We start from the raw sequence: 15,353 nt of genomic DNA, 5'->3' as shown, positions 1-15,353 counted from the left end.
ACCAGAGAAGAAGAAACCACAGAGAAAAAGAGATGTGCAGTGGTGGGACTCCCTTGAGTTATGTTCCTAAAGGCCAGAATGCAGAGACGTGGTGTTACACAGAGCTTTGGTTGCAGTCCTCACAATTGGTCATGCCTTAGTAGTAGAGCTAGTGCAGCACCAGCATGTGGACACCGTGAGCCCACCATAACAAAGCTTCAAAGGAGGCCTTTGAAGAATCAGACTAAAGTAAAAGTATTTTAGCTGCATGCAAGAACAAAAATCTGACACTCTTTACAAGAATACAACAAAATGCAGCACCCAGCAATGCAAAGTTTACGATGTCTAGCACCAATCAAAAATTACCACACATACAGAGAAGCAGGAAGATAATAACATAACCAGGAGAAAAGCCAATCAATAGAAACAAAACGAGAAATGACAGACAATGGACATAGAACCAGGACATTTAAACAAGCATGAAAATCTTAGAAATAACTTTAATGATGTAAAGGAAACCTTGACATAACGAGACACATAAAAAAGACCAAAACAGGGCAGGGGGTGGGGCGTGAACAGCAGCAGCAGCATTGGATGGCATAACCCAAAGAAGAAAAGATCAGAAAGCTCGAAGACAGCAATAGAAACTACCCACAATGAAGCACGAATGAACCTCTAGGGTTCACTAGAGGAGATGGGCCACATCTGACCAGAGTCAGAAAAGGGAAGGAAAGAGAAGAGAATAAGGAAAAAAATGACATAATAGCCGAATGCTTTCCATTCTTTTAACTATTTTTTCTGAGTAAGAGGAGCCCTGTGACACTCTGCGCTTACTGCCCTGAGGCAGTTCCCAGACGGAACTTCATGTTTCTAAACAACGTTATTATACTACTACTTTTAGATTCTTCAGTTTTAGATATTATCTACTGACCCCCTACTATGGAAAATGAAAATATACATTTCTTTTTCTCCCAGTCTTTTTCCCTCACACACATTCTGTGCACATACATGCACACGGGCCTCTTCCTGATGTGGTTATGTCACTGTATTTAGGGACATTTCAGAGTCGAGTGAACCTTTTTTCCCACCATTGTACCACATATATTTGCTTCCTTTTATAATTTTTTATTTTTCATGGAGTCAATATTTGCCTTTTTATTTGCAGTTTTCCAAGTACGCATGTATGTATGTATGTATGTATGTATTTCAAAAATTTTACTTATTTGAGAGAGGGGCAGAAGGAGAGGGAGAAGCAGGCTCCCCACTGAGCAGGGAGCCCAACTCAGGGCTCATTCCCAGGCCCCTGAGATCATGACCTGAGCCGGAGGCAGACACTTGACTGACTGAGCCACGCAGGTGCCCCTTTAATAATTTTCAAAAGCTTTTTCTTACTCTCGCTATAATAACCTGTACTTGTTTTCATGAATGCATTTTCTTCTCTCTGCACATACCATTTTTTCATATATTTTATGTGATTTTTATTTTTTTTTATTTTTATTTTTTTTAAATAGAGCTTTTTATTTTATTTATTTATTTATTTATTTTTAAAGATTTTAATTATTTATTTGACAGAGAGAGATCATAAGTAGGCAGAGAGGCAGGCAGAGAGAGAGAGAGAGGGAAGCAGGCTCCCTGCCGAGCAGAGAGCCCGATGCGGGACTCGATCCCAGGACCCTGAGATCACGACCTGAGCCGAAGGCAGCGGCTTAACCCACTGAGCCACCCAGGCGCCCTATTTTATGTGATTTTTTAAAAATGTTTTCTTCTGTCACTTGATTTTGCTGTTTCTTTTCAGTTACCTTTTTCTCATCGTTTCTTTGATGTTAGAAGCTTTACTCAAACGCTTAGTGACCCCTGGTTACCCATTGATAGTGAAGGTGCTCAGATCTGACCCGAAGCTGCTTGTGTAGGGACAGAGCTTCCTGGGTCACGGGCTTCCCTGTTGATATGAGGTGCTGTTGTCTTCCACCGGGGGACCTCTGAACCTGCTGCTGGGAGTCTCTTCTTGGGTTCGTCACTTTCTCCAGAAGGAAGTCCCTGCTGGGAGTGGAGCAGAGGAAGGAGACACGAGGGCTCCTTGCTCTTTAGGCAGACTTGCCCACACTGTTTGGAGGGCCAACACCTCCCCCTCCCATGCCTGCTGCCCCTGAGTCAGAGGCTGCCTCCCTTCCTGCGAGTCAGCCCCCAGGGTTCTGCCCAGGCCGAAGTTGGTGAGAAATAACCCAACCACAGTGTCGACCAATAGGGGCATTTTTCAGCATCTGCAAGGTAAGAGCAGACTAGCTTTGGGAGCAGAATTGGAGCATTCCCCACAGTTGATTCCTGGGAGGTTCCCTTTGTGCCCAGGGCAAAGCCCTGAAGGCCTCTTCTGTCCCCATCAACTGCACATCAGGGTTTCTGTTCGGTGGCGTGCACCTGAGTACCCTTTGTCTGACTCACTTATTTTTACCAAGTCATACTGTACCTTTTATTTTGCAGTTGTGCTTGTTCAGACTAGTTTCTGCCTTACCTGTTTCTGGCACTTACACATCCTCTGCCAGTTAGGGCCAGGCTTAGACGTAGATCATGTGATTTCCTAGGAGACTTTTCTTCTAGCTTTTGTTTTGTTTGGCGTTGCATCTTGTGGCCATGTCAACTCACAACAGGGACTGTTCTCCGAAGGCAAAAATGTTTGCTTCCTTCACACCATAAAGTTCCCAAGTGCCATAGAGCATTAACAGGTGATCCTAGTCTGTGCTTTTTTTCTCTAAAGATTTATTTGTTCCTTTTAGAGAGCGAGAGCAGGGGAGGGGCCAAGAGAGAGTCTCCAGCCAGACTCCCCTCTGAGCGTGGAGCCCAACACAGGGCTGGATCTCACAATCCCGAAATCAAATGTGATGCTCAACTGACTGAGCCCTGTTCCCCTGCAGCCCCCAGCCCTGGGCACCCCTGGCATGTGCTTTTATTCACCGTCAGTCAAGTGCTATCTTCAGGTTCCAGAGCGATGCCTCTCTGAGCATCGGAGTTTTTGATGGAAGTTGTTTTCGCCAGATCCCTTGTGACATACACTCTCCCTCAGCTTGTTTAGATGGAGGCTGCAAAGATCTTCACAGTTTAGGGAAAACGTACTTGACCTGGTATGTCCATCTTATTAGGGAATTTATGAGATTAATTACCCTTTTTTTTTTTTAAGATTTTGTTTATTCATTTGACAGAGCACAAGTAGGGCGAATTGGAGAGGGAGATGCAGACTCCCCACCAAGCAGGGAGCCCAATGCAGGACTTGATCCCAGGACCCAGGGATCATGACCTGAGGCTAAAGCAGACACTTAACCTCCTGAGCCACCCAGGCGCCCTAGACTAATCATCTTCTATCAGTTGAATGCAACCAAACATCAGGATTCTCTTAAGAGTCTGATCTGTATGTTCTGGTGTGAACCATTCCACAGGCACGTGGGTACTGGCCATGCAGGCCACATAGGCTGAACTGGGGAGATGATTGGCACCCACCCTGCCCCCCCAAAACCTTAGGATCTCCTGGATTATTGGGATCACTTTTAGGCTTTTCTGTGATGTCCTGAATTTTTTTTTAGTCCTAATGAATATTTGAGGGGGGGTTATTTAGTTTTTGTTTTTTTGAATACACCGGCAAACATCCTTGAGGAGATCTTCGTATTTAGATGAACTCTAAGGTAGTGCGTTAAGAATTAGTGGTATATGGGGGCGCCTGGGCAGCTCAGTCACTAAGCATCTGCTTCAGTTCAGGTCATGATCCAGGGTCTTGGGATCGAGCCCTGCATCGGGCTCCCTGCTCAGCGGGCAGTCTGCTTCTCCCTCTCCCACTCCCCCTGCTTGTGTTCCCTCTCTCACTGTGTCTGTCTCTGTCAAATGAATAAATGAAGTATTTAAAAAAATAAGAGAACTAGTGATGTGTTACAGACTGGCACTGACTTGAGGCCAGCCAGTGGTGGTGGTAACGTGGGGAGAATTATTTCATCTCAGCATCTGTTTGTCATCTCTGAAATGATGGGTTGGGGCAAGTCGATCTTCTCATTTTTCTCTTTTTAGTTATAAGGGCCTGTGGTGCTCTGTGCTTTATAAGGACGGGGTAGGCGGTTGCCCAGCATACTGGCAGTCAGACCGGTGAAGTGGGGGTGTGGGTAGGAATATGTGCAAACTATACCTTTGTACCTTCTTCTGGGATTTTATCATGACATGTTCCCTGATCACCAAAACCTTCCGTTTCCTACCTGCAGGCACCATCTGAGAACCTGGTAGCATTTGTAGTTACTACTGGGAGAAATAAATACATCCGTGCTATTTTATCAGAAGAGAAGCAGCAGGAGAACCTAAGGAGGATATTTACAAAAGATGAGACGTAACACCCAACCAAGACACTAAGTTTGCTGTTTCATTCGTCTTGCTTTGGTCACTATTTTTGTTATAATTGGAAGGCTTGAGTAAAAGTAGCTTTAATAGTCAGAGGTTTATTTATTCACAAGGGGTCCCAAGGAAGGTACTTCTGTGTTCTTTAGTTCAGTGGCCCCACAGTGTCATCAACAACATAGTTCTTTCCACCATATTCTTTTTCTTAAGATGCTATTTATTTCTTCGACAGAGACTGACACAGTGAGAGAGGGAACACAGCAGGGGGAGTGGGAGAGGGAAAAGCAGGCTCCCCGCCGAGCAGGGAGCCCAATGCGGGGCTCCATCCCGGGATCCTGGGATCATGACCCAAGCCAAAGGCAGATGCTTGAAGACTAAGCCCCCCAGACGCCCCGACCCACTGTACTCTTTCAGTCTCTGCATATCGTCTTGTTCTTGGGCTCCTTCCCGCAGCTTCCTGATGGCTGCCGTGGTTTCTCCCGTGGAGCAGAGGCCGTGGGAGAAGAGCCGACTTGCCTCCCATGCGGTTTTGTTGTGGAGGAAAACCTTCCCCAGAAGTTCGCCCGTAGGCTTCTCTGAGTCCCACAGGGATTGGGTCACCCTGATGGCTCTTCCCGTCCAGGTCATTTACCTGAGCGGGCAGAGGGTGAGCAGCACACACAGGGTGGGGGCTCAGCAGAGCGCGAGCTGGCGGCCTGGTCGGGAAGGGCACGAGGTGGGCACTGCTTCGAGTATCCTGCGTCGGGGATGACAAGTAAAACGCTGCCTTTGGGAAGTTGAGTTTAAAATCATTTTTGTGGGCATCTTTCCTGAACCCCGTGCTAGAGGCGGTTAGTGTTCTGTGTGCAAGAGGCAGGCATTGGTGGGGCGTGGGGACGCAATGACCCAGTTTGTGCCCTGTGGCCGGGGCGTGGGGACGTAGCAGCCTTTGAGGTGCGGGTGCATCAGCTCGAGCAGCACTCAGCATGGCCCTGCGCAGCTCCATCTTCTGTGTCCCGCGTTGCACGTGGACAAAGGGAAGCTTGCTCTGTTGCTGGGTGGCGGAGCTGCTGTCCCGTCCAGATCTGTCTGGCTTGGAGGCAGCTGCTTGTTTTCTCCGGCCTGTCCCGTTCTTGTCAAGTCCGCGACACACTCGAGCCCATTGATCTCATCCTAACACGTGGCTGTGTGTCACACTTATTTCTGGCAGGACATAAATACTGAAAAAGCTGATTTGTGAGCGGTCGCCGAGCATGTGGTGAAAGCAGATGTTCTCTTCTGGTGGTGCCTGGGCTGACAGATCGGGCGTGACTGAGACCAGAAAGGGCCGCAGAGACGGCGGCCAGTGGACGGCAGGACAGAACACGGTAGCTTAAGTCGTGTGATTAATGTGCATTTGGGGCAATCCTTTCTCCATGAACCCTCTGCCCCCACCTGCACCCCTGTGTCTTCATATTGGAAAACTTTTCATACACATGGAATTCAGGAGTAATTTTATCTCCTACCAGCACTAACAGGAGAGACTTGAGTCAAGCAGATTGTTTCTTGAAACATTTTCTAGTTAAAGACAATTTGTGTAGTAATTAATCGGGGAAAACGTATCCAGAGCAGCTTCTTACTCAATTATTGTATGTAATTCTTTGTGGTAAAGCAGTCCCCAGCCGCACCCCACCGAAGGGAAGGGGAGGCTGGAGGGGTGAGTGCCGAGATGTACGGTGGACATCCACGTCAGCACAGGTGCTGTTCCTGGTGTTGTCTTAATTCTCGAACACCCAAAAGTGACTCTCTTCACGGCGGCTGAGTCATCTCCACGTCCATCTTCGTTCCCTTGCGTGGGACTTGCATGTTCCGACTTGCATGTTCCGCAGGGACCCAGGCTGCTTTCAGCTTCCAGAGGGCCTTCCGGACCGACTTCCGAGAGCTCTTCTGGATTGCGCTAGATCTGTCAGCACGTGCCTGAGCTTGACCGACATCCCAGAATTCCTCTGGGCCCGTTGCATCATCTGCCCTTTCACCGGCGCTCCTGGGTCTGCTGGTCCCGCCGCAGGCACTGAACTCACAAGATCCCGGATCTCGGGAGCCCATTCTAAGAGGGAAAGGGAGTGAGGACAGGGCATAGTGGTAAGCAGTTGAAGGAAAAAAAACACAAATCCACCAACAGGAGGGGATTCCTTGTATCTTTCAGTGTTTCCCAGTTGCTTTTGACAAATGTTGTGTCCTCTTGCCAGGAAAGACAACGCTGTCTCGCATGAGACACCGTACTGGTGTGTCAGCATCTACTGGCTGATTCTCAGCTTGTTCCGTGTTCTTTCTCGTCTTTGTTTTCTCTCTTCTCTCTTCCACTCGCCTGGTGGACCAGTGGCCTGTTGCTGTGTAACAGACCACCCCAAAACCCCAGAACACGGTACCGTGTTTATTTGGTTCCCGGTTCTGTAGGTCGGTTGGGCAGGTCTGGCCGGGAGAGTGCAGCCGTGTCCTCATGCTCACCCACACACCCACAGTCGGCTGGACCGTTCGCAGTGGTCTTGGTCATGGTCTGTTCAGGGATAGGCTGTGGGCCCGAGAGGCAGCCCTGGGGTGTTGTTCTGTGATCCACTTTTCACTGCAGTTGCACGTGGTGCAGCCCCAATAGCCGACGTGTCCCTTCTGGAGCGCTTGGAGGGCCTGCGCTCCTCGGGAGCCCCCGGGTCACATTAGAGGAGGCAGGCTCAGGGGCTCCTAGGTGGGCGTATGCTTGTTCAGTTGAAACTACAGGCGTCTGGCCACTGAGCTTAGGATTCTAGAGGTGAAAGTTTAAGTACAATATTGGACTTCCCAGGAGAGTTTCCTAGATTGGGAGAAAAGTTGACTTTGGGTTATACTGAACTTGTCTTTTGCAATCAGAGCTATTGTGGTGTTGTTGTTTGTAACTTCAGAACCTCTGGGCCGGAAGGGAGGGACAATAAGGGTTGTGAAGTGCAGGCACCGTCTCCGGCCTCTGCTCGACAGCCTCCCCGGAGCCAGAGGGACTCCTGTGCCCTGCTCTGCGCCCCTGCCCCCCGCCTTCCCTGGCTGCCCTGCCTGAGACTATGGAGCCCCCTTCCTCATGCTGAGGCCAAAGGGAGGACTTCCACACTGGTCCGCAGAGTTTTCTTCACGTTGCTTCAGTCGTAGCCTTTTGGTTTTTTATTTTAAAACAGGAAAAATAGTTACATGGTCTTAGATGTCAACGAAGCAATATCTTTATTAGTTATGACAGGATCAGACCGAAAGGGTTATACTCTAAGTAGGCACATGAGAGAGTATTTGAAATGTTTTGAGAGAGTATTTGAAATGTTTTTAAGCACCTGTTTGTACAAAGTGACCGGTTCAGACTGGGCATATCCTTGAGTGATACCCAGGATGCTGGTTTCTTACTGGCATTAGTCTGATGCTCATGATTTCAGGGTGTCTCGGGTTGGGGTAAGTGCCCATCTTAGTTCTTAAAACTCAGATCCCAGTTCCAAGGGCTGAGGAATTCTGTGGCAGGTATTGAGGTAAGGGTAATTCCTGAGGAGGAACATTCTGCTGTACAGAAATCCCCAAACAGATAAAGAAGTAGATGGCATAAGGTAACGTGCCCCCAGGCACCAGCTTCAACAGTCCCAAGACTTGTTTTAGGGTCTTCCCTGGACACGCTGTTCCTAAGAGGTCTCCTCCAAGACGTCTAAAAGGAGGAACTCACGACTCTGGAACCCTAATGTTACCTCTTCAATGATTGCTTCTGCACCTGCCCTTGGAGGGACCCCCGGTTTTCCTAAACCCCTAATTGTCCTTCTCTTCTCCAGGGCCCAGTCATATATGCGCAGTTAGACCACTCTGGTGGACATCACAGTGACAAGATTAACAAGTCAGAGTCTGTGGTGTATGCGGACATCCGGAAGAATTAAGAGAAGACCCAGAACATACCCTAAGCAAGAAATAAATGAAATGGGACACTTGTGCAGAAAACGGAGCCCAAACCCCGTGTGGGCTGGGAGAACTGGGCAAGGACAAACACGTTTATTCACGGAAGGAGAAAAAGATTGTATAAAGGATATGTATAAACATTTTATTTAATCTGATACGGGGAGCCAGTGCTGCATGACAAAAAGATGCTATGATTCTACGTATATATGAACTGCCTTGCTGTTCTGTGCTGTCTTCCAGGGTCATTTACAGTTGGGAAAAGTCCAAAACATTCCTGTTGCTGTCATTTACGTGCGGTTTGCCTTCGTGGAGACAGTGCAGATCCTTAGTGTTCCAGTAGACGTGGCCCTGTGGTCTAAGGGCTTAGCCAGTCTTAGCATTTATTGTGGTCGGAGAGCGGAGACGCTGACCAGTGTCGGCACCCCTGCTGGGCTGTAGGAGTTGGAAAACCTCATCTCGCGTGCCCCTTGGACACAGCTTGAGAAGTCTTTGTTGGTGTATTTCTCTCTAGAATACAGGGTGGTCTTTCGCTTTGTATGTTGTGAGACCGACTTTCATGTTACACCCTAACCCTCTCAGTTTGTGGATCTGGCACAGTGAGACCAGCAAAGGGTAAATGCCGAGGCCACCGCTTCCTCGATGCTTTCAGATGGATACCATAAACACCGTTGATGTAGGAAGCCTAGGCCTTGCTTAAGGAGTGGGTAGCATTTGGAGAGTAAGAAGTACTGCTTAACATTCTTTGCCCAGGTCCTTCCTGCTTGAAGTAAGGGTCTCCGTCCAGCCAAAGGAGAGGAGTTTCTTTTCCTTTTAAGTGGGCACAAATGGGGTCATTACAAAACCAGTCTGTGGCACCCGGAGCTGTCTCGAGACGATCCTCTTTGGAAGAGCTTCCGGCATGTCTGGCGAGACGTGGCGTCAGTCATAGCTCTGTGATAGCTTCCCGGTGTCTCAAGAGGCTGAAGATAGTCTAGACTTGTGAATCAGGGTAGGGTTATTAGCACTTCTACTCTGGGGTTCCCGTCTCTGTCACTGTTTTGAAGTTTGGGGTGGGGTTTTGGGGGGGGGTTCTTTTTTTTATTTTTACTCCACCCCCTACTTCCCCCAGTACGTGGAATCGATTAAAACTGAGAGCTCGGCACCCGCTCTAGCAACAGCCGCTGGCCCCCGGCCCCCTTGCCGCCCAACCAGACCCCTGGCCCTGGCAGCAGGCGCCTCCTAGCCCTTCCTCTTGTGTCCCAGTGTGCCTGTGCCTGCTGCAGAGGACAATGGTGGGGTTGCTCTCAGCTGGCAGAGCTGCCCTTCCTGTGCCTTATTAGTGGCAGGACGAGACCTTTTAACATTCCATGTGATCAGGGGACACCCAGAAGGCATTTCTTAAGAGACGAAAATCCCAGACCACCTCTCGGTTTTCAGTGAAATGTATCCAGCTCGGGAAAACCCATCTAGTTCGTTATTATTTTTTGTTTTTTCCTTCTTCAGAATTGTTGTACCTTTGTGAATATCTTAATACATCTTTTTCAATTACTGAATCGTGCCATGTCTTCCTTCTTTACCGTTCGTCCCCCTCGGGCCGCACTGGGCTCCTCACTCTTCAGGAGCACCATGCACTGCCCGCTTCAGGCCCTGTGCACCTGTTGTCCCCTCGGCCTGGAGCTTGCACTTGGCACCTGTCTGGGTGGCTTAATCCCCCACTTCCTGTAAGCGTCCGCTCCCCTCAGAGAGACCTTCGGCCGCGTGCAGAACAGCCGCCTCACCCCCTTGGCCGGCTCCCCGGCCCCCTGGGTCCCACTGCCGTGTGCTTGGCCAGCTCTGCCCGTGGGAGCACGAGCCCCAGAGCACGGCGCTGGCTCGCAGCTCCATCTTCAGGGCACAGACCAGTACCTGGTGCTTAGCCGGGGCTCCTGTGCCGGCCCGGGAGACTGAAATGAAGCAGCCAAGCTCCAGGCCCTTGCCACAGAGCAGGCCTGACGGGGCATAACGGCGCCAGCCAGCACCGACTGAGCGGTGGGCCCGGCACTCGGCATTTCTCACGCTGCGTCGCACGGTGCACATGCTACTTGGACAACTCTTCACCCCACTTGTAGAAAGAGTGTCATGCTTGCGGTGTAGTCCTTGCCTGAGGTTACTCAGTGAATAGTGTCCAGAGAGGCAGGACTGGGCTTGTTCTGAAACACTGCCCTGTGACCTAGCTCACCAAGATAAGCAAATAAATAAAAGAACTTCTTCATTTGAGTCAATGTGCCACATGCTGAAAGGCAGTCCTCGTGTTCAGGAGGAGCTCGGTGGGGCTGACGCGAGGGTGGTGTGGCAGAGACACAGGGATCAGGAGCCACACTCAGTTTGGAAGACAAATATGGTGACAGTCTGTTGAGAGCTGTGTCACAAGTAATGAGGGTGCTTGTGTGGCTCAGTTGTTGGGTGTCTGCATACAGCTCAGGTCATGATCTCAGGGTCCTGGGATCGAGCCCGCATCGGGCTCTCTGCTCGGCGGGGAGCCTTGCTTCCTCCTCTCTCTCTGCCTGCCTCTATTTATGCTCTGTCAGATAAATAAAAATCTTTAAAAAAAAACAAATGCTATAATGTCTTATAAGCCATGATGTTTTCTAGGGATTTATTAACTTGCTAAAATTACCACAGACGCACAGGCGGCTGGCTGGCCAGCCTTCATGCTCTCCTGAGTGGGAGAGGGTTGGAGCTCAGGCCCGCCGTGGGAGAGGATCTCATGGGAATGCAGCGATCATGTGATGCGGCGCCAGGAAGAGAGACCCTCCTTCAGCACACAGAGGCAGAGTACCGGGAACTGGGTCTGGGGAAGTTGCTCCCACAGGGGCTCTAGTTTCCAGGCTGCACGGGGAGTGCACCAGCCAAATACACTCTCGTGATTGCTGAGGCGGCCCCAGCCCCAGGCGGGCGGGCTTGGCAGTATTTAAGTGGAAACCTCAGATTCTCTAACACCCCCCCCGCCACCCCTCGAGGCTCCCTCCGCATCCTTCTGGGTGACTGCCGTGCTGGTCCGGTTGGGGTGAAGAACCGATGACTTCATCCTCCCTCGAGTGCCTGGGACAGCGGAGGGAGCGCTCTTGCCGGGCAGGACGGTGACAGGTGTCGTTGGTGGAGGTGAGGCAAGGCACTGCCCGTCTGTCTCTATGGCGGGTTCCCACACTCACGTTCTCCCTGTATATCCACGTTTTCTGTGAAGGATTTCAAACTGGCACGAGAGGGGAGGGTAAAACCCACTTCCACACATCCGCCTCAGTGATGCTTCAGCTGCCCCTTTCTCCTTCTTCCTCTTTTCTGAATTATTTGAAAACAAATCCCAAAACATGTCCATTTACCTGACGTTCTTTGGTCATGTCTAAAAATAGGTAAATTTTGTTACATAACCGTAATGTCTTATTACATTTAACAGAAACTTTTTTTTTTTAATTTATTTAAGAGAGCAGGGGGAGGGGTAGAGGAAGAGCTCTGAGCCAGACGCGGGCTTGATCCCATGACCCAGAGATCAAGATCTTAGCGGACACCAAGAGCCCGGATGCCCACTGACAAAGCACCCCAGGCACCCCTAACGGAAACGTGTAAAGAAAAACCACACATTTAAAAAAAAAAAAAAGAAATCTTGCCATTTGCAACGACGTGGATGGCACTAGAGGGTGTTATGCTGAGAGAAATAAGTCAATCGGAGAAATACAAATCTATGATCTCTCCGATACCAGGAAGTTGAAAAACAAGACAGGATCATGGGGGAAGAGAAGGAAAAATCAAACCGGACAAAAGCAGGAGACAAACCATAAGAGACTCTTAATCAAACAGGTTTGCTGGCGGGGGAGGGGTGACTGGGGATGGACACTAAGGAGGGCTCACGTTGCGATTGTTGCGATTTTGTATGCCTGACGAATCACCAGCCTGTACTTCTGTAACAAGTAATACACTGTATATTAGTTGAATTAAATTTTAAAAACACATTTAAACAATTCTTTGACTATAGGAGCGCTTGGGTGGCTCAGTCGGTTAAGCCTCTGCTTTCCGCTCAGGTCATGATCCCAGCGTCCTGGGATCGAGCCCCACGTGGGGTTCTTTGCTCAGCGGGAGGCCTGTGTGTCCCTCTCCCTGGGCCCCTGCTTGTGCTCTCTCTCGCTCACTCTCAAAAAAAATCTGTCTTAAAAAATAATGACAAGAATTCCTTAATATCATCTAAAACCTGTTCATATTGAAATTCCCCCGTCTCAAAAATGGCATTTACAAATGGTTTCTTTGGATCAGGACCCATGCACACACAGCTCCAATGACGTCATGCCTGTGTCCGAAACAAAGACAGGACCACGGACCTCTGTGGTTTGTTTTCTTCCCTCAGCGTGGTTCGGAGCAGCCTCTGTGCAAGCACGGAAAGCCCCAGGCCCTCAGCCGGTAACACCTAGGGAGCCTGCTCTCTGGTCGATGCACCATATTGGAAACCATTTCTGACTTCCTGGCTTTTGTTCTACTTGTCTTGTTTCTGTTGACCCAAGTGCTCCTGCAAGCGTCACCTGCTCTCGTGACTGAAAAATTTGCAGCCCGGGGCAGCGGCGTGGGAGGAGACAAGCCCCCTTGGAAAGGGAGTCGGAGGGGTCGATGGTGGTGGTCTTCTAGCCCCCTTCAGGCTCCCTGTCCCCACCACATCCTTCTGAAGGCCCCGCGGCTGGCAGAAGGGCCACGGACTGGACTGTAAGAACAACAGCGGGGGGGGGGGGGTTGGAGGCTGTCGGAGGCCCCCGCACCTGCAGGCCCTGGCTGTGCTCACAAGGACGGAAACGTAAACCTTTCAAGCCCCCAAGTCCCTGAGGAGCTGCTGCTTCCGGCTTCCCTTTCCTCCTGCAGACAGGGTGTGGGACCATTGTTCCTTCTTGACTCAGGTTTGGGTTGGGTCCGTCATTCCTTTGCTGGGAGCCTAGTGGCCCCAGCCTGCAGGGCTCCTGAGCCACAGTTGGGACGAGGAAGTCTGGCAGGTTTAACATCCCTACGTCTGCTTCGGAGCCCTGCCCTTCAGTGCTGCGTGGCGGACACACGGGGTCTACTTTGGGCTCCTGTGCCCAGATCGCCACTCTGCTGAGGGAATGGGGGACAGGGCCCAGCTCAGGCCAGATGGCTGAGGGCCCGAGGTTTGCCTTCACCTGCCACAGACTCCGAGGACACAACTTTGACTCTAGATCCATTCTCGTTCTTTCTTAGGGTTTTGTTTTTGTTTTTTTTTTTTTTATTTTTAACAACAGTGTCTTTCCTCTCAATAAAAGAAATATGTTTACTTCATTTTGTAGGGAATCTCTTAAAATGTACAAGAGACCCGGAGGAATGTGGAGCAGGGAACAAAGAAGCTCTTGCTCTCGCGGGCCCCATGGAACCCCAGAGGCTTTGTTTCTAATGCATCTGGACGTTTCTATCAGAGTCAAAGGCCTGGACTTTCCTGCCCAGAAGCCTTTCCTGAAGGTAGTTGCTCTGCCAGAGGGAGCCGAGTTTCTGAAAAGTTTGCCTAGGCGTTTTGGTCCCAAAGAATGTAAAATATCTGTGGACCAAGTAGGTGCTGGTGGCCAGCAAGGGCCACACCACGCAGAGTCCTTCCCTGCAGGGAAGCTCCAGGGTCAAGCCTGTGGAACAGCATCACACCCCGAGAAAGAAGTACGTATAGAAGGCACAGCCTGAACCCCTCAGACACGGACACCTCAGGACACGCAGGGGTGCGGAGAGTAATGACTTCTGCTGGCTAAGTGAGCGTGAGCAAGGAGGAGGAAGCAGGTGTGCCCACACCTGGCTGGAAATACCTGGGCTGATACCGTGAGGAAGATGAGAGATTCGGGTGCCTTGTGTACATTTTGTCCATTTCAGTTCATTCTGGGTTTTTCCAGGGTTCCCTTTCACGCCACCTCCTCCTCCCCGTCCACAGGCATGTATTCAAGTCATTGCAAAAGGCAGTCCCTTCCCCTGGAGGCCAAGGGCGGGTAGGAAGGAGGGTAGAAGTATAAAGCAGGCTAGCCAGTGTGTGACCTGGCATCAGATGGACATCAGAGCTGTTGTCAAGCACTGGTTTGGTATCTGGAATCCCGTTAATTGGAGAAATACATCTTTTTTGTGTAAGTATTTTATTTGTCAGAGAGAGAGAGTACACATGCAATGGAGGCAGCAGGCTCCCTGCTGAGCAGGGACTCAGATCCCAGGACCCCGAGATCATGACCTGAGCCGAACGTCTGCACGTTCAACGGACTGAGCCGCCCAGGCGTCCCAGCAGAGATCCATCCCGACGAGAATTGTAGCCCATGCAACATGATACCTGTTCTCCTACGTATTAGTGATTCCCCTTCGATCCAAGCTGGTATCACTCTTTACAGATGCTCCCAGTCCATCTTTGATGGTTCTGCCTTGACATTTTAAGGTCAATGAAGTTAGTGCATGGCCCCCTATGGTCGCCAGTGGCCACATGCAACCACTGACATGAAAATTACGTGAAGTGAAATAGAATTTACAGTTCACATCCTCCGTTGTACTAACCACATTGCAGGTGCCTGGTAGCTGCAGGTGCAGAGGACAGGACACACGCGCGGACAGCAGCTTTCCTTCAGCACAGGGAGTTCTGTCGGACAGCCCCAGGGCAGACCACACAGGAGCCGGCTGCCTTTCAGTCCGTGGTGCCCCCACACACTCTCCAGACCTGCGGAGGCTGGTCCAGTCGGAGGGGACAGCCCAGAGCCTCGGGCTGGGGGAGAGAGGGGCCAGCGCGATGGCCACGTCGGATTCAGCAGGGCTTGGGCCCTGACAGCCTTGCGGTCCAGGCTGAGAAACGGGACGGCCGCCCTGAAGGCAAAGGGCTTTAGCAGAGCAGCAGCGAGCGGGAATTCATAGGGAGGGAGCGCACCTGCCCGCCTGTGGGGTGGCGGCCAGAGATCTGTTAGGTGGCTGTCGGGGACGCCGGTCACCAACCAGCAGGATCGTCAGAGCGATGGGAGTGAGGATGGCCAGGAGGGTCTGGGGAGGGCCGGGGGAGGGGGTGCGAAGAGCGACGGGCGGGCGGGGGAGAGACGGCCCGAGAAGAGCAGCGGCAGCACCGCGAAGAGACGGGCAGCCGCTCGCGGGCG

The 15,353-nt window shown here is 50.8% G+C and overlaps 1 protein-coding gene across 5 annotated transcripts in view; it reads left to right on the top strand.

The window, feature by feature from the left end:
- Positions 1–9,777, top strand: part of MPZL1 (myelin protein zero like 1) — a 53,371-nt gene extending 43,594 nt beyond the window's left edge. For 2 of the 5 annotated variants that reach the window (XR_006608881.1, XR_006608884.1), the window contains exons 6-8: positions 4,215–4,990; positions 5,534–5,690; positions 8,130–9,777. Coding sequence is in view for 2 of the 5 variants with exons in the window: in XM_004779268.3 (XP_004779325.2) it covers positions 8,130–8,231 (102 nt within the window). In the remaining 3 variants the exon portion in view is untranslated. The remainder of the gene's footprint in view (positions 1–4,214; positions 4,991–5,533; positions 5,691–8,129) is intronic. The other 3 variants (XM_045087789.1, XM_004779268.3, XR_006608882.1) reach the window with 2 other exon arrangements.
- The last annotated feature ends 5,576 nt before the right edge of the window (positions 9,778–15,353 follow it).

The sequence above is a fragment of the Mustela putorius genome, unplaced genomic scaffold (genome assembly GCF_011764305.1).
Source record: "Mustela putorius furo isolate JIRA1106 unplaced genomic scaffold, ASM1176430v1.1 tig00001451_pilon_pilon_pilon, whole genome shotgun sequence".
Lineage (NCBI taxonomy): Eukaryota > Metazoa > Chordata > Mammalia > Carnivora > Mustelidae > Mustela > Mustela putorius.
This window is presented reverse-complemented; position numbering and strand designations above follow the sequence as displayed.